This window comes from Halichoerus grypus, chromosome 5 (genome assembly GCF_964656455.1).
Source record: "Halichoerus grypus chromosome 5, mHalGry1.hap1.1, whole genome shotgun sequence".
Taxonomy (NCBI): domain Eukaryota; kingdom Metazoa; phylum Chordata; class Mammalia; order Carnivora; family Phocidae; genus Halichoerus; species Halichoerus grypus.
In genome coordinates, this window is record NC_135716.1 from 177,702,262 (window position 1) to 177,725,800 (window position 23,539).

Here is a 23,539-nt window from a genome sequence, read left to right on the forward strand (position 1 = left end):
TCACTGATATGAGGAATTCTTAATCTCAGGAAACAAACTGAGGGTTGCTGGAGTGGGGGGGGTGGGAGGGATGGGGTGGCTGGGTGATAGACATTGGGGAGGGTATGTGCTATGGTGAGTGCTGTGAATTGTGCAAGACTGTTGAATCACAAATCTGTACCTCTGAAACAAATAAGGCAATATATGTTAAGGAAAAAAAAAAAGAAGATAGCAGGACGGGAAGAATGAAGGGGGGAAATCGGAGGGGGAGAAGAACCATGAGAGACAATGGACTCTGAAAAACAAACTGAGGGTTCTAGAGGGGAGGGGGCTGGGAGGATGGGTTAGCCTGGTGATGGGTATTGGGGAGGGCACCTTCTGCATGGAGCACTGGGTGTTATGCACAAACAATGAATCATGGAACACTACATCAAAAACTAATGATGTAATGTATGGTGATTAACATAATAATAAAAAATTTAAAAAAATAAATAAAATCTTTAAAAAAATAAAAAATAAAAAAAATTTTAAAATGCTAAAAGAAAAACTGTCCCTATTTGCAGATAACATGACTGTTTACATAGAAAATCCCAAGGAATCTGCCAAAAACTCTTAGAACTAGCAAACGAGTTCATCAAAGTCACAAGATAAAAGATCTACACACAAAATCAACCTTATTTTCTTACACTTGGAAGGAACACATGAACATCAAAGTCAAAAATCCAATACCACTTACAATCATTCAAAAGATAAAAAGAATTAGGTAAAATCTAAAAAAGCATGTTCCTCAACTTTTAGGCTGAAAACTACACAACACAGATAAATCAAATAATGTCTAAATAAATCATGTTCACGATTGAAAGAGTCAACATAGTAAAAATGCCGATTCTCTCCAAATTGATATATGGGTTGGACACAATTCCTGTCAAAGTCCTGGCGAGATTTTTTTTTTGTACATACAGACAAGATTATCCTAAAATTCTATAATCATTCTCAAATTATATGGAAAGGCAAAGGAGCTATAATAGCGAAACAATTTGGGATTTAAAAAAAAAGAATAAAGCTGGAAGAATTAGTCTACCTAATTTCAAGAATTACTGTATAGCCATAATAATCAAGACTGTTGCCCTAGGGAGACAGGAGAAAGCACACAGAGAATCCAGGAGTATCCACAAACATGCCCACCCGACCTCTGATAAGATACAAAAGCAATTCAATGAAGGAAACAACCATTTAACAAATGACACTGAAATGGATATTCACAAGAGAAAAGAAGACCCCTGACCTAAGTCTCATGCATTATTCAAAAATTAAGTCAAAAATCGATCACCAGCTTAAATGTAAAATAGAAAACTTTTAGAAAACACGGGAGAAACTCTTGGAGACCTAGGGCCAGGCAAAGAGTTGTTAAGACTTGATACCAAAAGCATGATTCATAAGAGAATATACATGACTTCATATAAAAAATGTTTTAATTGTTTTTGTTTTGTGAAAAACCCTATTAAAAGGACAAAAAGACAAGCCACAGACTAGAAGTATTTGCAAACCACCTATCTAGTGAAGAACTATTGTCTAGAATATATAAAGAGCCCTCAAATGCAACAGTAAAAAACAAACAATGCAATTAGAATATGAGCAAAAGACAGGAGACATTTCACAGACGACGATATACAGATGGCAAATAAGCACATGAAAAGATGTGCATCGTTAACCATTAGAGAAATGCAAATTAAAACCACAAGGGCTGGGGCGCCTGGGTGGCTCAGTGGTTAAGCATCTGCCTTCGGCTCAGGTCATGATCCCAGGGTCCTGGGATCGAGCCCCGCAGGGAAGCCTGCTTCTCCCTCTCCCACTCTCCCTGCTTGTGTTCCCTCTCTCTCCCTCTCTCTCTCTGTCAAATAAAAAAATAAAATCTTTAAAAAAAAAAAACACAACAGCTAAAATAAAAAATAATGACAACACCAAATGCTGTCAGGGATGCAGAGAAATCACTCTCTGGATCACTCATACACTGGAGAAGGTAAAATAGTCCAGCCACTTTGGAAAACAGTTGAGCAGTTTTTTAAAAATAAAACAAAACAAAACTAGGTATACATCTCAACGACTGCACTCCCAAGAATTTATCCCAGAGAAATGAAAACTGCACAAACAGAAAAAAAAAAAAAAAATCTGTATGCAAGAGTGTATCTATAGCAGCTTTAGTCACCGTAGCCCCAAACTGGAAACAACCTAGACGCCTTCCCACGGGTAAGATGTTAGCTGGGGTGAATCCACACCATGGAACACTACGTAGCAATAAAAAGGAAGAAACTAGCAATACGCCCAATAACCTGGAGGAATGTCGAGAGAGCTATGCCAAGTGAAAGAAGCCAATCCCAAAAGGTTATAGATACTGTGTGATTCCATGTAGAACATTCTCAAAATGACAAAACTACAGAGATGGAGAACAGATTATTAGGGGTTAAGGAGAAGGGAGGAAAGCTGATGTGACTATAAAAGGTCGAGGTGAGGGGTCTCCGTGGTGATGAGATGTCCTGTATCTTTTTTTTTATTTTTTTAAAGATTTTATTTATTTGACAGAGAGAGACACAGCGAGAGAGGGAACACAAGCAGGGGGAGTGGGAGAGGGAGAAGCAGGCTTCCCGCGGAGCAGGGAGCCCCATGTGGGGCTCGATCCCAGGACCCCGGGATCATGACCTGAGCCGAAGCTTAACAACTGAGCCACCCAGGCACCCCGAGACGTCCTGTATCTTAACCAAATCAATGTCAATATCCCATTGTGGTGCTGACTACTACAGTTATCACTGGGGAAAACTAGGCAAAGGGTTCCCAGGATCTTGGTATCATTTTCTTACAACTACACACGAATCTACACTTAATCTCAAAATTTAAAGTTTCATTAAAAACGAAATACAAGAGAGTAACTGCTATGGAAGTCAGGACAGTAGTTACTCTGGGAGGGAAAGAGGGCAGCTGTAATTGGACCTGGGTGACTGGCAACGTTCCATTCCTGTCTTGGGTGGGAGTCAGGAGGGCGTCTACTTCATATAATTCACCTATACGCATATAGAGCTGTTTGTGTCCACCCAGGAGTTAGCAAATGTGGGGACAGTGTTCCTAGCCAATCCGCCATCCACACGTAGCACAAGCAAGAAAGAAGCACCTGTCTTCAGCAACGAAGATTCTGTTGGTTACCACAGCATGACGAGCCCATCCTGACCGATACAGACACAGTGGGAGAGTGAGTACAAAGGTCAAAGTCGTCTGGACTCCAAAACCTAGGGATGATTTACCAGCACTGAACCAGCAACAAGCCAGTGTACCCTCGGGGAGGGGTAGGAGGGGCCGTTTGATGAGGTTAAAAGGCAAAGACTCAGGGACGCCTGTCTGGCTCAGTCTGTTAAGCATCCACCGACTCCTGATCTCAGATCAGGTCTTGAGCTCAGGGTTGTGAGTCCAAGTCCCACACTGGGCTCCCCACTGGACGTGGAGCCTACTCTAAAAAAAGAAAAAAAAAAAAAAAAAAGAAGGCAAAGACTCAGACTGATTTCCTGCATTATGCCCCAAGGCCCACACCTACTAGAGACTCAGCAGTCTCTTCCGTGGATCCCCCTTGCGGTTTCAAGGGGACAGAAAAATATCCGAATATTCGTATCATGGACTGAATTGTACCCCCACCCAAATTCATGCGTCCGAATCTTCATTCCCGGTACACCTGAGAATGTGAATGTATGTGGAGCTAGGGCCTTGAAAGCGGTAGTTAAGGCTACATGTCACAGGGTGAGCCCCAATCCTATAGGACGGGCGTGCTTACGAACAAGGAGGTCAGACCGCAGGGATGCGTGCGTGCACAGAGGGGAGGCCACCCGCCGACAGGACAAGGGGACGAGAAGGCGGCCGCCTGCAAGCCGAGGGGAGAGGCCTCGGGACAAACCAACCCTGCCCACAGCTTCATCTTGGACTCCCAGCCTCCAGAACTGAGAAAACAAACGAGTCAAGCCCCCCAAGTGTGTGGTCCTTCAGCACAGCCACTCAGACTACGACAATCCAGAACAGAAGTCGCCCCTAAAACGTCAGATGACGGCACACCGCTAACAACAGACCAGGGAGCTTCCGCAGCGCCTCCCAGCCCCCGAGGGCTCACTGCAGGACAGATGCCAGCCGGCACCTTCCACGGCCTTCTCTCACTCCCCAGGAACCCCCCCACACACACACACACATTGGCCGTGAGGGATCACACACAGGGGGCTATTTGTGCAAGGCCACATGGGCAGAGCCAGGATCAGAGCCGGGGCCACCCAGAGCCCAGCCCCTCACCAGTCTGCGTGCGGCCTGTCCTCGCTGGGCCTCCCCCAGCAGGACGGGGAGGTGGCTCAGGGGCAAGCCGCAGTGCACGACCGAACAGGGATAAAGATGAACGGGAAGACTGGAAGGAGCACGGAGGACTTCTGAAAACCCGGCCTGAGTGAGAACATGACTGGGGGTTCCCGTGGCAGCGGTCCCGCCAGCAGGGAACCCCTCTAGCGGCTCTGTGTGGTCTCCCTGCCCCGTGGGGGACCAGCAGCCACATAGCAGCCCCCTGCCTCCCTGCGTCCGGAGTCAGAGTGGGCTAGCGTGCCCCCTGCCCAGCAGCCAGACTTCACACGGAGCCGACCAAGCAGACAGGTTCCAGAAGAGCCCCTCCTGGCGTGGGGGCCACGCAGCTTGCTCTGACAAGCCTCAAGGGGCCCACAGCTGTAGAAACCCCTCCTTGCCCAAGAATGATGGCATCTGGCAACATCCTACCAGCCACTGATAAAGCTGGTCCACTCGTTTGCCCCACTGTCAAGGAGTCTTTCACAACAGATGGCAAGAAAGACAAGATGGTTTAAAAAACAAAACTCCTAGGCATCAAGCAAAAGTCAGAGCCACAACCCCAAAATGCAGGCAGGCGTCAAAAGCCACTTGAGCACTCTTGAGAGTCCTCAGGGCCCCACTTGACATTGGTGGCCTTCGCGTCCAAAGCCCTGAGCTATAATTTAGAGCAGGAGGGGCCCCCGCCCCAGCTGCTGGGCTGAGGGCCAGGGCTGGTTGACAAGCTCAGAGAGCACAGCTGGAGCTGGGCAGGATGTTCCAGAAGGGCACAACTGAGGGGCTTAGCCCTCTGACTAGGGTTGCCAGATTTGGCAAGTAAAAATACAGTATTCTCAGTTGCATTTTCATTTCAGACCCACAACAAACCATTTTTTAGTGGAAGTATGTCCCATGCAATACTTGCTACATATTTATACTTACCAAAAAAAAAAAAAAAATCAGTCCTTGTTTATCTGAAATTCAAATGTGTGGGGTCTTGCGGGCACCTGGGTGGCTCAGTCGTTAAAAGCGTCTGGCTTCGGCTCGGGTCATGATCCCGGGGTCCTGGGATCGAGCCCCGCATCGGGCTCCCTGCTCCGCGGGAAGCCTGCTTCTCCCTCTCCCACTCCCCCCGCTTGTGTTCCCTCTCTCGCTGTCAAATAAATAAATAAAATCTTAAAAAAAAAAAAAGTGCAGGGTCTTACCTGGCAACCCTACCTCTGTAGTAGTGACATTTAAATAAAAGCCACCTGGGTGGCTCAGTCAGTTGCGTGTCTACTCTTGATTTCAGCTCAGGTCATGATCTCAGGGTCCTGGGATTGAGCCCCGCATCAGGCTCTGTGCTCAGTGGGGAGCTTGCTTGAGATTCTCTCTCTCCTTCTCCCTCTGCCCCTCCCCCCAACTCACTCTCTCTCCATCTCTAAACTAAATAAATACATTTTTTTAAAAAGGGTATAAAATAAAAGCCACCTTATTTCCCCCTCTGGCCATGAAAACGGTCTGCATAGACAGACTCCTACAGAGAAGCAGGCCACGGTTGAAAATTGGGCCCAACGTTCCACCCAGGTCAGAAGCCTCGAACCAGCCAATCTCACAGACCTGGTTAATGCAAACCCCTGGGGCGCCCCTGATTCAGTGGTCGGCCTGAGGCCTGGATGCTTGTTTCCAGACACGCTACGACCTTGGCGGGCGTTAAAGTTAGTGGGCCGTGCAGAGCTTGTCGGCCAGGTGGCCCATACCCACCCCCAGGGCTTCTGATGCAGCAGATTAGGGGGCGGGGGGGGAGGGGGGAGGCCAAGGATCTCTCCTTTAACAATCAGCCAGGTGATCCCCAGGAGGGTAAGTCAACTTTAAGCAAACACAGTGGTAGCTAGGATACAGGAAGGTGGGTGATCATCCCCTTGTACAAACAAGGAACCAAGCTGAGGCCAGTGGGAGCCCAAGCAAGGTCACCCAGCCAATAGGGGGCAGAACTGGGACTGAACCCATAGTTTTAAACATATGCTTCTCATATGGCCGCTCATCTGGGGTGGAGCAGAAGTCCAGCAGCCGACTGCTCTGTTCTGGGCAGCTGGGGACTGACCTGTGTTGTAATGTTTCCACCTGCAGGTGGCTGGAGAGCTGGAGAAACCAGCAGCAGAGGCAGCAGAGAGAGGCAAGAAGGAAATACAGGACTTTGGGCCCGAAAGGGCTGAGTCCAGTTCCTGGCCTCCATCTGCCAGCCGTGTGGCCCCAAATTGCTTAAGGTGCCTGAGCCTGTTTCTTCATCTGTGAAGTGGCTGAGGTACCTGTCCTGCTGGGATGCCGTGATAGGAGAAGGGAATGTGCGGGGAGCATCTGGCACATGGCAGTTCCCCGTAAATGGTCCCTGGGAGGACAGCCCTGGGCTTGAAGTCCAGCATACCTGTCATAGCTGAATTCCAGATAAACAATGAGTGATCCCTTTAAGTGGAAGTATGTCCCAAATGTTGCACAAATATATGCATACAACGGGATATTAGGCCACAGAAAGGAATGAAGTGCTGATAGCACTGCAGCCTGAGCACGCCTCGAAAACATACGCGGTGAAAGCAGCTGGTCGTAAACGATCACACACTGAGTGATTCCATTTGTGTGAAATGTCTAGGAAGGGTGAACCTACAGGGAGGGAGAGTAGGCTTGTGGCTGCCTAGGGCAACGGAGGGGAGAAACCGGGAGTGATTGCTAATAGGTACGGGATTTCTTTGGGGGGTGATTGAAGATGTTCTAAAATTGAATGCAGTGATGGTTGCACAACTCTGAATATACAAAAAAAACCACAAAACACTGATTTGTACACTTACTTACATGAGTTAACTGTACGGTATGTGAATGCAATCTCAATAAAGCTATTTAAAGAGAAGAACATATTTACAATCACAGAGGCCTGTCTAGCCTTAGGGAAATGGCTTAGCTTACTGGCTGGCAGGTGGGAGAGTGATCTGAAGGCAGAGTAACCTTGCTCACCAGGCAGGATATTTCCACAGTGAGCTTCCTCGAAACCTCTCGTTGCTCTCATTGCCAGAATGGGGCCTTCGGGGGCCACCTCAACCCACCCCCTCCCCACAGAAATCAGCAAAATGGACACAAAACACAGAAACCAAAATGATCACTCCCAGGCATGTTCCTTACAATCGCGCTTCACACTTTTATTGTTAATTTTCTTCACATGGCAGATACAGAACCATTCTCTTCCGTGATCCACACCCACGCCCGAAAACTACCACTGACCAGGAAACACCCGTCTTCGTGATCGGGACACTCACAGCCCTTTCCGCTAGTCTGAGAGGTTCGAAGGCTGACCGGCACGTTTGTACATGCAAAAATGAGTGTCCCCCAGCCCCCCACAACATTTTCTGGAATTCACCATCAGTTGAAGGCGACTTTCGAAGCTTTGGATTCATGAGCCTTCCTTGCTGCTGAAAAGGGGAACCCTCAAGAACTGAGAGGCTGGGGTCAGTTCATGAGTGTTGACATTTATGGGACAAAACTGTATCGTTAGGATAAGGAACAGCCACAGCTTTTCATGCTTGTGAGGGTTGATTTTAGGAGTGGGCAAAAGGATGTCAGCTTATGGAAATTGAAAACAAACAATGGTTTGGAGCTGGGTGGCAAGTGGAAAACTGTGAATGGAGGCCAGCGTTCGGCACTGTTCTGCCCATGTGAGGGTCTCGTGAGACCTTCCTCCCGGACCATCATCAGACCCTACACTGCAGCCAGTCGACTGATTAATTAAATAACACAAGTTATAAAACTTTAAAAAGGGGGCATTTACAGTCAGGGACATAAATACGTGCTTTTAAAAGTGTCTACGTACATATTTACAGAGTTGCAAGATCAACCATAGTAGCCCTGAAAAAAAAGTCCCTTTTTGTGTGTGACCACTCACGTCCTTCCAAGTGCTCTCCTTCCACTGTGGGTTCGATACATCACGACTGAAAACAGAGCTGAGAAAACAGCGCCAGAGTGGTCTCAGACATCCGTGTCTGGGGTCTGCCCCAAAGGCACAAAACCCAAGACCCTCACTGAACTGGGTCCCAACTCCTAGCTCAGCTCACCCGTTTCTCCGAGACATGGACTGCTCCCACACAAAGCGGGAGCCGGCTCCGTCATTCCCTGGTAGGCGACTGGTGGCCTCTGGAAATCTCTTCTTTTCCCCCCCGTGCTTCTTAATCCTCCAATTTATTTTTCATTTCCCAATTGTTGATTCCCTTTTCAGCTACTCCGAGGAGGTCAGCCGCTAAAGGTGTTGATGGTCCCACCAAGGGAGGCAAAAGCAGCACCGGGGAGACCTCCCCATCCCCCACATGCCATCCCATCCCCCGCCTTTCCCAAGGGAGGAACCGGATCTGCAAATGGGGATGAGGACTTTCTCCCACCAAATGGACCGACTAGAATGTTAAATCTGGAAAACGACTCAAGCTAGTAGTTCAGGCAAAGAAGGGAGGTTTTCGAAGTGCGCAGGCCAAGGGGGTCGCTCGGCGAGGCTCTGACGCGTCCACACGCCGCTGATTCCCAGACATGGTGGAAGGCTAGGGCAGGTGGGGTGGGTACAAGGGAAACTTGGCCTCCTCCTGACGGCCTTGCTCGGACAGGACGGGAGCCGACCCCTGAGCCAGACCACAGTCCCCGCCATGGCAAAAGACAACTCGAGAAGCAAAAAGCAGGATCAAGGAGCTCTTGAAAAATTGCATAGTAGGAGAGGCCCCACCCCAGCAGGAAGGCTGAGCTGCAGAACTCGGTCCCAGGGGCTGCACCCAAGTGTCATCCATGGTGTGGAATCAGCTGCCTTCCTGCCTCCCTGGGGTTTGGGACCCTCGTCTGAAGACCACACACACACACACACACACACACACACGCACACACGCACACACACTCCCTTTCTCTCGCAGGCTCATAAAAGTGGAATAGGTCGGTACTCCCTGCAGGGCAGAAGGCCAGTCCCTTTGGCTTCACTGATTCCAGGTCACTTCAGGTGCTGAGGAGAAAAAGAAAAGAAAAATGGTAAGAGTGGCCGCATACTCAGTGCCTACCCCGGGCTGCTGAAGCATTACCTCACTTAATTTTTCCAGTTAAAGGACTGACTGGGGATGCCTGGGTGGCTCAGTCGTTAAGCATCAGCCTTCATTCGGCTCAGGTCATGATCCCGGGGTCCTGGGATCGAACCCCGCATCAGGCTCCCTGCTTGGCAGGGAGCCTGCTTCTCCCTCTCCCTCTGCCTGCTGCTCCCCTGCTTGTGCTCTCCCTCCCTCCCTCTCTCTGACAAATAAAATCTTAATATATATAAAAATGAAAGATTGAAGTACACCATACATACAAAGAAAAGCACAGCTTGATGAACGTTCACAGTGAACACACCCGCATGACCCCTCCACCCCTAGCCCAGGCTCCCTTCTAGGATCGCCACTAACCCTTACCCCCCAGAATAACACTCTGACCTCTATCACCATAGATTGATTTTGTCCATTTTTAACTTAAGTAAATTGTGGCTGGCTCCTTCCGCACGACACCTTTGTGATTCATCCCTCCTAAGCCTGTGCGTGCAGTTGCGTCCACCTCCTTGCTATGGGAGTCTACTGGAGGATCGTGCCACCTTCATCTGGCTGGTCCACTGCCAAGGACAAGTGGGCAGTTTCCAATTTGGGGCCACCATGAGTCATGCTGCCAGGACACGCTTATCTATGTCTGGAGGACACATATGGTGCACATGCGTGCGTAGTTATGCCGAGCAGAAGCTCTGGGTGGTAGGGTGTGCACATACAACATGCGAACTCTCCCGCGTGTGGGTTCTGGTGTGCACGTGCACGCATTCCCGCCGAGTGTCTCCCTAGCGGTGTAACAGCTGGGTCCAGGGGACACGTATGTCAGCTTCAATCAATCCTGCCAAAGGCTTTGCCATTTTAACTACGCTACCACCTGATTTCATTCTAATGCTTCCGGCGACCCTCATGGCAGGTGACACAGATCCCCAGATCCCCATTTGCACAGAAAAAAGAGAGGCTCGAAGAGGACAAGTGACTTTTACAAGGTCAGGCTGATGACAAGTGGCAGTCATGGGACTTGAACCCAGGTCAAGCCCACTTCAGGGCCTGTGAGTGCTTTCTGTTACGGGGGAATGGCTTCGCCTGCATGCCTCCTCCACAGAAACCCCCCCACAGTACTTGACACAGAGCCAGGCACCAGAGTCACGACCTAGTAAGACTTGCTGCACGGGGTTGAAGCTGAGCATGGCATCGTGCTGGGCCACGTTCAGGCGCTCTGTTCTCGCACTGCGAGGACCTGGTCATCATTACTATAACTGCCACTCCTACCACTGACTACTATTATTATTACTACACCACTATGTGATGATTTACAGCAGGCTTATGACATACCAGGCCCTTTCCTAAGGGCTTTTCATATACTAACCTGTGCCAGGCTTATGGTATAACCCACAAGACAGGCATTACTAGTAACCCATTTCACAGACGGGCAAATTGAAACACAAAGACGTGAAGTACCTACTAGGATTACTGGAGCCGGGACACCTCCAGAAAATGCGCACTTAACCGCTACACTAGGTCCATTCCAACCCCCCCGCCGAAACCTCTTGATAGGGCAGTATACGAGGGTGCCTTCAAGAGAGGGGGCCTCCCTTCCCAGTGGAGGCCTGCATGTGCCCTGAACGAGCCAGGGGACACAGGAGCCAGCCGTGGAGTGGCCTGCGTACCCTCAGCCTGGTGTGGCTGGGCTGTGTCACCTGAGGGTCATCGAGTGGGATCCACAAAAGGAAGGCAGCTTGCCAATCCCTAGGCCGGAGGCAGCCCTCCAGGGTGGGGACCCCAGCGGCAGGGGCTGTGGGCTGGACCACTGGGGCTGGAGCCGAGCGGAGGCTGTCAGAGGGGGTTCTCTTATCACCCCACTCACCCTGCTCCTGGGACCCCAGGAGAGGGCCAGTGTTGGGAAGCCTGCCCCAAGGGCAGCGGCAGCCGAGGGGAAGACCACGAAGGTGGCCAGATGAGTGAGAGATGCCAGTCCCTTCCCTGGACAGCCCCCTCAAAGACCCCGGGGCCCAAGCGTGCTGGCCTCTTGCAATGGAGAGAGACAGAGGCACCGAGGACGTGCGGGGGCAGTTTCTCACGGGACTAGACGGGGTGGCGTGTTTCATGCCAAAAGGTGCACAGAAAGCCCTGGGCTTTGTCCATGACAGCCATAAAGCCAGAGAAGGGAGGGACACCAGGAGTCAGCGGCGGAGAGGAGGCTAGTTCCTCGCTGGGTTCAGACTGTCGGTAAACCAGCCAGAGCCTCTAAGCCGGCAAGCGCAGCAGGGAAGGTGCAGTCCTGGGGCCTGGGTGCTCCGCGGCCAGCACTCTTTCCTCAGAACAGACCCCATATGCACAGACGGTTTTGCATATGATTTCGGGGGGACAGCACAGACCCCTTAGAGTCCACCATCCATTCTGGGAGTCAGACGCCTCAAGTTCTGCCTGCAGTTCTGCCACTTGCCCCTGTGTCTCAGTTTCCCTCCCTGTAAAATGGGGATTTTGATGCACACATCCTTCCCATGCTAAAATCCTTTGTCACAGCACTTAAAAAACCATTCTGGAAACATGTGCAACACTGCTATGGACTGAACTGCCCCCCCCCATTCATATATGGAAGCCCTCACCCCCAGTGTGATAGGATTTGGAGGTGGGGCCTTTGGAAGGTGATTAGGTTTAGATGAGGGTGGGGCCCCCATGACAGGTTTAGTGACCTCACAAAAGACACCAGGGCCTCCTCTCTTCACTACTGAGGACACAGCAAGAAGGTGGCCCCTGTAAGGCAGGAAGAGGGTCCTCACCAGAACCCAGCCATGCTGGCACCCTGACCTCAGATGCTCAGATGCCCAGTCTCCAGAACCGTGAGAAATAAATGTCTAAGCCCCAGAGTCCGTGGTATTCTGTTACGCAGCCCGAGCTAAGACAAACAGTATAAGTAAGGTGTTGTTTTTTTAAATCATATATATATAAAATCAGTCACAGACACATATTACATTGGGCCTCTACTCATCTGAGCACCTTGCTTGGGAAGCTGCACATGTTTGGAAGTCAGGGAAGAGAACTTATCCTTCTAGGGTCATGCCCTGGCCGCCGGGGCAGAGCTTGAATTAGCAATACTTGGCAAACACCACATCGCCACCAGAGACTACGGTGGCCAACGGACACAGCCCAGACTGTGGCCCAATCAGTCCAGGTGTGCCTGGCTCTCCCTCAGGCTGCAAAGGACACCTGCTCTGGCCTGGGAGCCACACCCTGGCGCCCATCAACACAGACATCCACACGGCAGCGGCCACCACAGGGAGGGGCCTGGGCCATGCCCGGATCCAGAATTGTCCTGGTGCTGCCTCCCATTGTCCGGAAGACGCCAGCCCGGCATCTCCTCTCCTGGGCCTTCCAGTTCCGCGCTTAGCAAACATTTCAACTCTGCTCCCCAGCATTCCCAGCTCAGGGGCACCTGCCCTCTCAGGAGCCTGTTCTGGAGACTCAGGCTGAGTTCTGCTCAAGACAACAGAGTCCCTGGGGAAAGTGGATTCTATTTCCACGCCCCTCCCCGATCCCCAGAGAAATAAAGCCCAGAGCCCAGAGCCTCCAGCAGCTTTAGGAAGGGAGAAGTGAGTGAGCCCTCCAGGTAGCAGGGCAGGCGGAGGGAGGAACATACAAGATGGAAGACCCCAAAGTTTCAGAGGTCAGCCCATTCTTGCCCGAAACAACTGCATTCTCATCCTGAACAGCCCTGGCTCCATTAAGCAGGCATCCCCACACTTGGGGGTGTCCCAGAATCACGGGGCCATCTGCTAATACAGATTCCCAGGCCCTGCACACCAGGATGCTTGTTTAGTGAGTTGCACCTTGGGGTCTGGATCTTTAACTGGCGCCCCGATGTACTGGCATGTGGGGTCCTCCCATCGTCGTCTCAGGGACACAGTGACAGAAGACATGCCACATCACCAACAAAGAAGCCCAGGCCTGCTTGAGTTCACTGGCCAAGCCCAGCCCCCCTGAAGAGGGAAAGTCCAGCTTCTATGAATGAATTCAGGTTTTACCATCAGAAAATCTAGAGACTTCTGGTTCAACCAAATTTAAGTTTTATATTTTGCAGAATACTATCACTTTCACTTTCAAACACATTGTGGGAATAAAGACTACACAATGTTTTCTGGGCTTAAAGCCTCTGAAGGTCTCGATTAAGTGCTGGCTACTGTTTGTTCCTGCTATTCTTATTCAACAGTCACAGCTAATTGCTGGTGCTAACACAGCTAGTAGCAGCTAAAAGCTAGTGCTTTCTGTGCGTCAGGCACTTTCTACCTGCTTTGCATACGTGACACTCGTAATTCTCACAACCTGTGAAGTAGGTACCACTGTCATCCCCATGTTACCGATGTGGAAACTGAGGCTCGGAGAGACTGAGTAACTTGTGGAGGTCCCATAGCCAGGAAGTGGCAGAGCTGGGGTCCACACGTGCCTGCAGGAAGGCCCCGTGGCTCCCCCCGGCACCCAGGCGATCATGCCCACCCTCTTCCCTGCTTCCCAGCCCACCCCAAGCCCCAAGCCCGGCGCTCCTCGACCCCCAGAGCCACCTGAACAGGGCCAGAAGCCGCTCCACCCTCCTCGTACCTGTCAGGGAGCAGGCGAAGGATCTACTCTTTGAAGAGGGGTCCCTGGAACTGGGCTGCCGCTGTGGCCCTCACATTCCTACACTGCCTGGTGACGTACGGGGCGGCTGGAGGAGGGCACCGGGATGCCAGGCGGAGACTGTAGCTGTTGGGAGAGGAACAACACACACCATCAGCAGGACCCCGCCCCCGGAGCCCCGGACGGCACCTTGGGGCCCACGGGATGTGGACTTTAACGACCCACGGAGTTCCACCGAGCTCTGCCCACCACCTTCCCTCCCCTTACAAGGGACAGGGCGAGCGGAAGCATCCCCCAGCCGGGTTCTGCGACACTGCACTGAGCAGGGCTGTCCTGATGACCCCCGTAGAGGGACAGGCGAGCTGGGAATGGAGCCCTGCCGTGCAGACAGCAGCTGTTCTGTGCTCCCACCTGCGTCCCCAGGCACTGCCCCCCCCCGGAAACATCTGGGGAGGTTTCTGGTACCACGTTACATCCATCACCTGCAGTGGGTCTCCTCCAGGCCACGAGCTCTGCCCTCGGCCCGCTATCCCAGCCTCACTGCACCAAGCACTTTCATTTCAGGAATCTCTGAGGGGGTGTGAGCCCGGATCCTGTGACACAATTTGGCCCTCTCTGCTACCAGAGCCCACTAAATGAGATTTTTTTTTTCCAGGAAAGCATTTAAGAATTGTTTAAAAGATAGGTAACCTAGACCATTCCTTCACCCAGCTATCCCGGACTCATCTTTCAGGTCCTGGCTGGGATACCACCTCCTCCAGGAAGCCTTCCTTCTTTAACTCCTGAATGGGGCAGCCCTCCTGCAGGCTCCCACTGCCCCCTCGTACTTCCCTGCCACAGCACCTGTTACACTGAATCACAACTGCGGGATAATGTATCTGCCTCCCTCACGGGCTGTGAAATCCCAAGGTCAGGGCTTTTGTCCTACTCACTGATGCATCCCCATCTTAGCACAACAAAAATAAATAGCTGCTCAATGAGAACAACACATATGCTGGAAATGTGCTAAGTATTTACATACACCAACTATCCTACTCTGCGTACACCTACCAGGGCGGATATTATATGAGCCTTAACTTACAGATGGGAAACAGGCCACTGGAGGCTAAGTAACTTGTCCCAGGTCCCAGATCTGTCCCCCAGACAGAAGAACGGAAGTGAGCAGGCCCTCCGGTCAGGAGAGGAGGAAGGTGAGGTGGGCAGGAAAGCGGGAAGGGTGAACACTCGCGGGAACCTCACCTGTATCAGGTGTTGGCTCAGAGTCCACTGTGTCTGAGGGAGCAAGAGACGGGAATGGGGCCAGTCTCGAAGCTGACACATCAGGGCTTAGATCAGTGGTTCTCAACAAGGGCAAGCACTTGGCAGTGTCTGGAGACATTTTTGGTGGTCCCAACGGAGGGGAGGATGTTGCTACGGCATCTAGTGGATGGGGTCAGGGAATGCCGCCAAACATTCCACAATGCCCAGGACAGCCCCCATGACAGAGAATGATCCAGAACGGGAATAGTGTCAAAGTTGGCAAAGGGAGCGATCGAAAAATACCTATTTCAATAAATGAAGTAAGTGAACATATAAACAAACAAACATATAAACAGACAAGTAAGGGCCTGGCTCTCGGCCAAGGTGCGGGGCTGCCCTTGTGTGAATTCCTCCCAATGCTGTGCGATCAAGGTCTGTGGTCAGCGGCTTCTACTAGCTGAGCCAAGATTCAAGGCGGAAAACTAAAGACAACCGCATGCTCAGCGGCAAGCCTGTGCCCCAGATGGACCACCAAAGTTCCAGAATCACAAAGCCCAGGAGGTGGCCTGGGGGCTGGCTGGGACCCCGATGTGAGCACAGCCCCTCAGCCAGACGACCCGACCGTGGGAGGGACAGCCCGCTGTGAGGCTGCCTGGAAACTTGGGACTTGCATGCCCCTGTCCTGCTGGGGAAGAAAGGGCAGTCTCAGCACACTGCAGGTCCCCCTACACCGTCCCGTCTGCAGAAACGTCTCTAATGGAGTGCGTGCAGCCGGATGAGCCGCAGCTCTGAAGACAGGCAGGCCCTGCATCGTCAATTTCTACGTCTCCCTCTCTGTTACCAGCATCACACATCTTTTAAACACTCAAAAACCAGATCAGCCAAACAAAGGTAACCCCCCTGGCCTCCCGGCCCTCTCTAGCTGTCCAGCGTTTCTCTTCTCCCTTGCGCGCAGGCTCCTGCAGCCGCGGCAACCACAGCCACTTCCACTAGGGGGCGAGCTTTCTCCCCAGCCCTGGGTATCCGTGTGGTCCGAGAGCTTATGATCAGCGGCAAAGCCCCCAAAGGCAGGCTCCTCTCACCACCCCACAGCACACGGCTTGCCCAGTTGGGGCAACCGCAGCTGGCATGCACACAGCCCTTGTAATTCCCAAGTACTTTCTAAGCTTATCTCTGGACCCTCCCGGCAGCTCAGGAGGTGGGGAGAACAAGCACTTTTCATACCCATTTCACAGATGAGGACACTGAGGCTCAGACAGATTCGGAGACTTTCCTGGGGGAGCAGAGCCCAGGCCTTTCAGCTCCGTGCGCCACCATTTCTGGGGAGACACCCGGTCACCACCTAGGTGTCTCCTGTTAGGACTAGGGCAGTGATGTCCAGCAGGACAGTCTCCTTCCTGACTACGAAACCCCTCCTGTGGTCAGAGAACTCTTGAGAGCCCAGTGGTTCCCTGGGGCGGAGATGTCAGGCGCTGAGAAACAGCATCTGCAGAACCAGATATTTCTCCCGTTCTCAGTACAGTAGTGGTTAATGCACAACGACCTGATTCTAAGTTCCTAGCTGTGTGAGCTTGGCAAGTCAGGGGCCTCTCTGGGCTCTGGTTTCACCATCTGCGATACAGGAGCAGTAATTTCACTGGGTGGTTGTGCTGATTAAATTTAGAGGAAGCTCTCAGCACAGGACATGCCAGCACTCGAGTATCCACCTGCAGGTGTTGGCACGGGGGCAGTCGGTGGGGACGCAAGGGGCCGTGACACATCCCGAGGCAGCGGCGGCATGGCTGTCAGTCCCGATCCTCATCCTCGCTGGCTATGTGGCCCAGGGTAAGGCCCTCCCTGCCTCCTAGGCTCTGAACCTTGGCCTCCTCAACTGTAAATAGAGGCCCCCTCTGCCGGCCTGCCGAGGCAGAGCTGGGCTGGGAAGAGCCCGGGGACCGGGATGTGAGGGCACTTTGCCTTCCAAGAATTCAGCACATGTGGGATGCTCCCGGTGGTGACGACACCAGGTCAGAGCAGGAGGGCGGTCAGTGCCCTCCCTCCACGGGCCCAGTCGGGTCTCCCATGAGCTGCCCCCCTTAATCGGCCCCTTCTCCCACCTGTTCTACGGAAGACCAACCTGCCCCTTCCCCAAAAGCACACTGGATCATGACAGACCCTGTCTGCAACCGTCAATCCCGGGCTCCCAAGACAGTGACCATGTTCCTCAACACACAGAGGCCGGCCCCCCACCTCCCCATCCCCTCGCTGGCCCAGCTGTGCTGGGCTCCCTTCAGCATGTCTACGCATGGCCCTCTTCCTGGCAGCCCTCAGTCTCGACGGACTCCAGAGCAGGATGGTTTGCCTTTAGCCAAGACGGGAAGATAGCAGGAGAGGCTTCAGGGCTTGAAAAGGATTAGATTTGAAGTGTTTATTCGACCCGAGAGAGAGGTCAAGTGGGTGGCTGAAATGGAACGGATGAATCTGGGGTTGGTCAGCATCTGGGTGGCCCGGATGGCTCAGCAAGGGGAGGGACCCAGGATGGGACGGGGAGGGGCAGGTGGTGACGTGAGGGAGCCCGGAGAGAGCAGTGGCAAGCCCGTCCAGGGAGAGTCCGCCATGCCAAAGATCAAGAAGGCCAGGAAGGAGAACCACAGCGGTGCTCAGCATGGGCCCAGAGCTGCTGGTAACCATGGTAACAGTAGCCTCCAGGGCATGGCGGAGACAAACCCCAAGTGAATCCGAGAGAGGAGGATCCAGAGAGCTCCCTCAAGGAGAGTGGGGTCAAGGGAGGCCGAGAGGGGAAAGGGCTTGGGAGGGGAGGAGGCCAGGGGCTCTCTGGTCCCCGCAGGAGTCTCCATGCCCCCCACCAGGCTGCCAGGACATGCTGAGTAGAGTCCCCTGCCTGCCTTGTCCCTCCTTCTGCAGGAGTCAGGAGGGACGTCCTGGAACGTAGTCCCCAGAGCTGGTTCGGCCACACAGGAGTCTTACACAACTCTCCATAAATTCTCAGAGTGCAATTCATTTGAAGTCCGTGTCTGATGTTCTGCACTCTTGCCAGAGGTGAAGGGAGAGGCAAAGTGTGTGGGAGCCGGTGCCGAGGTGGGACAACCCGAGATGCTGCTGAAATTCCCTGGAGGCTAGGTGCAGCCCCGCAGGTCGGGGCTGTGGGAGTCACCGCCTGCTTCCTGGCGCCAGCCACCGGCCACCTCAGTGTTGGTGGCATCTTTGAAGGCTCCACCTTCCCCAAGCAGCCCCTTCCATTCCGGGGAGGGCCCCCCCGCCTCAGATGAGGCCCCCACGCTGGGCTTCAGAGGCAGGGCAAATGGCCCAACCCTGGGCTGCAGGAACCTGAATTTCAGCCCTAGATCTGCTGCTGACTTGCTGTGTGGCCTCTGGAGGATGCCTCCACCTCGCTGAACCAGAACCATCCCGCCTATAAAATGCGGATGTCAAGCAAGGAAAACTATGCAATGGTATCATTTTGAGCACCTGCTACGAGCCCAGAGCTACTTCAGATGCTTTATGGGAGCTCCTCAAATATTCCCAGCAGCACTTGAGGCAGAGACAAGGATGATCTGTGTCTTACAGAGGAAGACAGAGAGGTGAGGAAGCCCAAAGTTCCATCCATGTTCTCTTGGTCAATAGGGGGTGCAGCCAGACTCTGAATCCAGGACCATCTGACCCCTAAGCCTGGCTGCCCCTCCCTGACGCAGTTCTTGTAGTGATGGGGACCAAAGAGTGCTTTTCACTATTCTAAGAAGGCAGATGGGGTTAACCGTTTGCCCACAGGACAGCCACCCACGAGGCCAGGAGCTGGCTTTGAGCTGGAACCATGTCAGCTCAGAGGAACCCTGGCACTGAGAGGTGGGGTGGTGGGGGGCGGGGGGGGGGTCTCGAACTCCAATGCTCACTGGAGTCACCTGGAGAGATTAAAAAATCCTGCAGCCCGCGCCTCAGCCCTACAGATCTTAATTTAGCCAGTTTGCATGCCAGGCATTGAAAACTTTAAAAGCCAACTCTGAGGGCCACTAGCCTAGATCTGTTTCCTCAGAGTATGGTCCGCAGTCCCTGGGGGCTTGTTAGAAATCCCGCCGCTCAGCGCCCCCCCACCCCGCCCCTGGACCTCCTGAGTCAGGAACCTGCATTTTAACAAGCTCCCTGGAGCATACAGCGGTTCTGTATACTGAAGTCAGGGGAGCGAGGGGCTGAGGACACCTTCAGCAGGGCGTCAATGCAGGCCACGTGCTAGGTGGCCGTGCCTAAGAGGGGCCTGGCTCTGAAGCCTGGACAAGGATAATGCAAGTGGCCCTTAGGGGACAGCAACAAAGGTCTGAAACCACTGGCCTGCACAGTCATTGAGCTTCCTTCAAGTGGAGACGCTGGGGCCGGGGGAGACCCGCAGCTAACACGTGCCGGTGGGCATCGCCGGTCCCGGCAGCTTTGTGCTTAGATAGTATTTTCATTTGCTCTTCCCTCTAACCACCTGAGAAGGGTTATTGTGCCCTTTCTCTGGCTGAGAGGGCAGTAGCAGAGACAAGTTAGGTAACTGCGGTGACACAGAGAGGTGCGGAGAGATGGGGAAAGGGCAGCGACGGAGGGAGCCAGGATCCACACAGATCTGATCCAGACCTGAAGTCCGCCTCTCCGCACACGGATTCTCCTTCCCTCTCCCCAGCTCTAAAGGCAGCCACATGCCCGGGCCAGCTCCGGATTTGGCTGCCATGCATCCGAAAGACCAATCACGTCCCTGCCTCATGGGGCCTTCATGCCAGGATCTGAGGTCTTCGGAGGCCATCAGTTCCCCAAAGCTGTTTGGCTCGCACTCCAAATACCCAGCATGTGACAGCTCATAACACAACTGAGGCAACAGGAAGGCTGGCCTGGCCTGTGGGGACCTCAGCCAAAGGGAGCTACCAGTGGGAAGATCCCTGCCACCCTACCAGGCTCGGAGAGGGGCAGGGGACCCCCGCAGCCACGCCAAGCAGCCCTTCATTCTCGGTGAGGAAACTGAGCCAAGCGAGGAGGTCACGCACTCAAGGTCACACGCAAGTTGTTCTGGGGAAGGAGGGGACAAAAATGGGGAGGGAGGGCAGAGTGAAGCCCCCACAGACTTGGGACAAGGAGCCGTGGGAGGCAGGTGCCCCACGCATGACACCGAACTCAAGCCCCGGAGGGCACGATCTTGTTCATTTCTCACCCATCCACCTGTCTGGCACAAGAGGTGCTTGAAGAATGTTCCCTGAACAAGTAAATGGCGAACGTGGAGCCCAGACCCCCAAACACACCTGTCTACACTGCTCGAAAACCAAATCACCCCGGGAAGTAACTTCCCAGAAGGTTCCTCTCACTGCCGAGGCCCCACCCAAACCGTGGGACCAGGTCCCCACTTTTATAATTCTTTGAACGCAAGTCCACAGGCCTCAGGCCTCCCTGACAGACCCTCCTCGCTCCCCTCAGGGCAGAGGCTCAAGTCCAGAGGCTCCACACGGGCAGAGAACAGCCAGCAACCAGACAAGCCCGGCTCAGGCCCGAGCAGCCCCGGCAGGACCCGGCAGGACAGACAGACGAGCGGCTCCTCGGGCACAGACACCTCGCACCGCACTTTGCTCCGGCCCCCCAACCCAGCTCCAGGGCGCCCCCAACACCGTCCCCCTCCCCTCTCACTGAGCAGAAACGGGCTGCTTTCTAACACCCAAGGAAACATCTACGACCAGGAGGGAGGCCAAAACACGAGCAAATACACGCGTGTCAAGACAGATGAACGCACACAAAGCAGGTTCCCATCTTGGGACAGAAAGGGACGGATGCGCCTCCCCTGAGGTCCGCGTGGAAAAGTTCCTTTAAAAGGTAAAATTCTGTAAAGACGCTAAGTCTTCATTATTATGACCATTCTGCCTTTTAAAGTCGACATGAGCCAAAGGAAAAAAAGATGCAGTCAACTCCAGGGACCAGCCTTCGCGTGGTCTGGAGCTGTCGGGACTGAGAGTCTCGTAAGCCCTGCGAATGGGGTTTCTTAAGTCTTGATGTTAGTGCCCGTTCCAGGACACTAAGGAGAAGAGGCGGCTGGCTGCCTTAGGGGAGAAGCCTTGTGGGAGCTCAGGGGGCTCTTCTGCTACCGAGGTGTCTCAACCAGCTGTCTCGGGGGGCCTGGGTGTGCCACGAGGACATGCTTGCTGTGGGCCTGAACAGGGCGTCGGTCCGCAACAGTGACGCAGCCCAAAGGGCAAGGGTGCCGTGGACTGTGGGGCTGGAGGCCTCATCCTCAGAGGGGGCCGGGGCCTGGGTGGCAGAGTCTGCTGGCGCACCTGCCCCGCCTCCCCCCACCGTCCCGCCATCCCCCAAGCTGTACCCTGGCTGCCTCAGGCTGTAGCATAGAGGGCTGGGACAATTCATCCTGTTGTACTGACGGGGACGCAGAGGAGGTCTGCAGGTGCTTGATGCCTTGGACCCCGGCTGGCCGACTCCACTCCGGGCTGCTTGGGCCTCCCCAGGACCCCGCACTTCACCTGGTTTGTGACCCACTCATTCTCAGTGGGGAGGCCATTCAAGCAGGCTACCTCCCTGCGGAGGACAGACCCCCAGGCCCAGGGACTCAAAGCCAAGGTAGGAGCAGAGGTGGAATGCAAACTTTCCTAACGCGTCTCCCATGTAACTGCCATTTCCCAAATCAAGGTTCCGCAGAACTGGTTCCCCCACATGGCACGTGTGTCTGCGTTATCACGTGCATCCTGGCCGCCAACATTTCCATGCTTACTACGTGCCAAGTGCTGTGCCCAGTGTTTGACTTGGAATCACAAATTTAATCTTCACAAGACCTTTGTGAGATGGGTATTGTACATTTTATACACGAGGAACTAAAGGCACAGGGAGGTTCGGCAGCTTGCCCAAGAACACAACACTGGCAAGAGGCAGAGCTGGGATGGAAGCCTGAGCCACTCACCTCCAGAGCATGGGCTCGTGAAGCCAAACAGGCGTGTCTCTGCAGGATTACTAAGCCTTTAATGTGCTGACGGGCGGGATAAATCCCAAAAGGAGGACGCAGGCTGTCATTTACCCCAAACTGATTTCCCCCACTGATGTGATCACTACTTACTGACGGCCTGCTCTGTGCCAGGTACAGAGGACATGGTGGAGGGCCGAGCGGATGTGCTCTAAAGGCATGAGACTCTGCAAGGGGGTGGCTTTGATCTATGCTAAGCCTCCGGGAGGACCCTTTAGAGCACCACAAAGAAAGAAAAATTAATTCAGCCTTTCTGAACAGAAATTTTCTAAAATCAGCCATTTAGGGGCTCCTGGGTGGCTCCGTCAGTTAAGCGTCTGCCTTTAGCATGATCCCAGGGTCCTGGGATTGATCCCTGTGTCGTGCTCCCTGCTCAACGGGGAGTCTGCTTCTCTCTTTCCCTCTGCCTCTGCCCCTGACTCGTGCGTGTGCTTTCTAATAAATAAATAAAATCTTTAAAAAATAAAAAATAAAATAAAGTAAAATAAAATCAGCCATATGAAGCAATGTGTCCTGCATTTGATTTAGTATAATCTTTGGGAGTCAGGTTCTCCACTCTGCACGTATGTGCTGTCATGTGCCTTGGTGGGGAGATGTCCTTGAGACTTACTAAGGGGTGCCAGCCTTCCTGTCTCCACACTAAACAAAACCAGCACTCTAGTGATTATCGGTATTCATCAGTCAAGCACCTATTATACACCTGGCCCTGTGCTAGGCCCTGGGGACACAGCAGTAAACCAAACAGAGCTGGTCTCTGCCCCCATGGGGCATGTGTCCTAGAAGGGGAAGGTCATCATTTGTATAATATAGAAGTAAACACATAATTACGAAGTGTTAAAAATAGACACCACCAGAGCTCAGAACAAGGGAACTGACCATAGAAATACTCTGTGTGTGTGTGTGTGTGTGTATGTGTGTGTTTGCATGTCTGCATGCACAGTTTCTGTTTACACCCTGAAACTTGGGCTCTGGGACACAACCGAAATACATTTCAGGATTTGCTTCTCTTTACCATGTTGCCTTTTGCTTTATTTTATGGGGTAGGGAGGGAGGGAAGGAAAAGAAAGCATAGAATGCATAACTTTAGAATGAAGGGGGGGAAATCGGAGGGGGAGACAAACCATGAGAGACGATGGACTCTGAAAAACAAACTGAGGGTTCTAGAGGGGAGGGGGGTGGGAGGATGGGTTAGCCTGGTGATGGGTATTGAGGAGGGCACGTTCTGCATGGAGCACTGGGTGTTATGCACAGACAATGAATCATGGAACACTACATCAAAAACTAATGATGTAATGTATGGTGATTAACATAACAATAAAAATTAAAAAAAAAAAAGAAT

The 23,539-nt window shown here is 52.8% G+C and overlaps 1 protein-coding gene across 7 annotated transcripts in view; it reads right to left on the minus strand.

Annotated features, from left to right (window-relative positions):
- Positions 1 to 7,457: 7,457 nt before the first annotated feature.
- Positions 7,458 to 23,539, minus strand: part of PRDM2 (PR/SET domain 2) — a 117,652-nt gene continuing 101,570 nt past the window's right edge. For 6 of the 7 annotated variants that reach the window (XM_078073779.1, XM_036094271.2, XM_036094272.2 and 3 more), the window contains 2 exons: positions 13,965 to 14,108; positions 7,458 to 9,307 (listed from right to left, as the gene is read on the minus strand). In XM_078073779.1, the coding sequence (XP_077929905.1) occupies positions 13,988 to 14,108 (121 nt within the window). In that variant the 3' untranslated portion in view covers positions 7,458 to 9,307; positions 13,965 to 13,987. The remainder of the gene's footprint in view (positions 9,308 to 13,964; positions 14,109 to 23,539) is intronic. The other variant, XM_078073780.1, reaches the window with a different exon arrangement.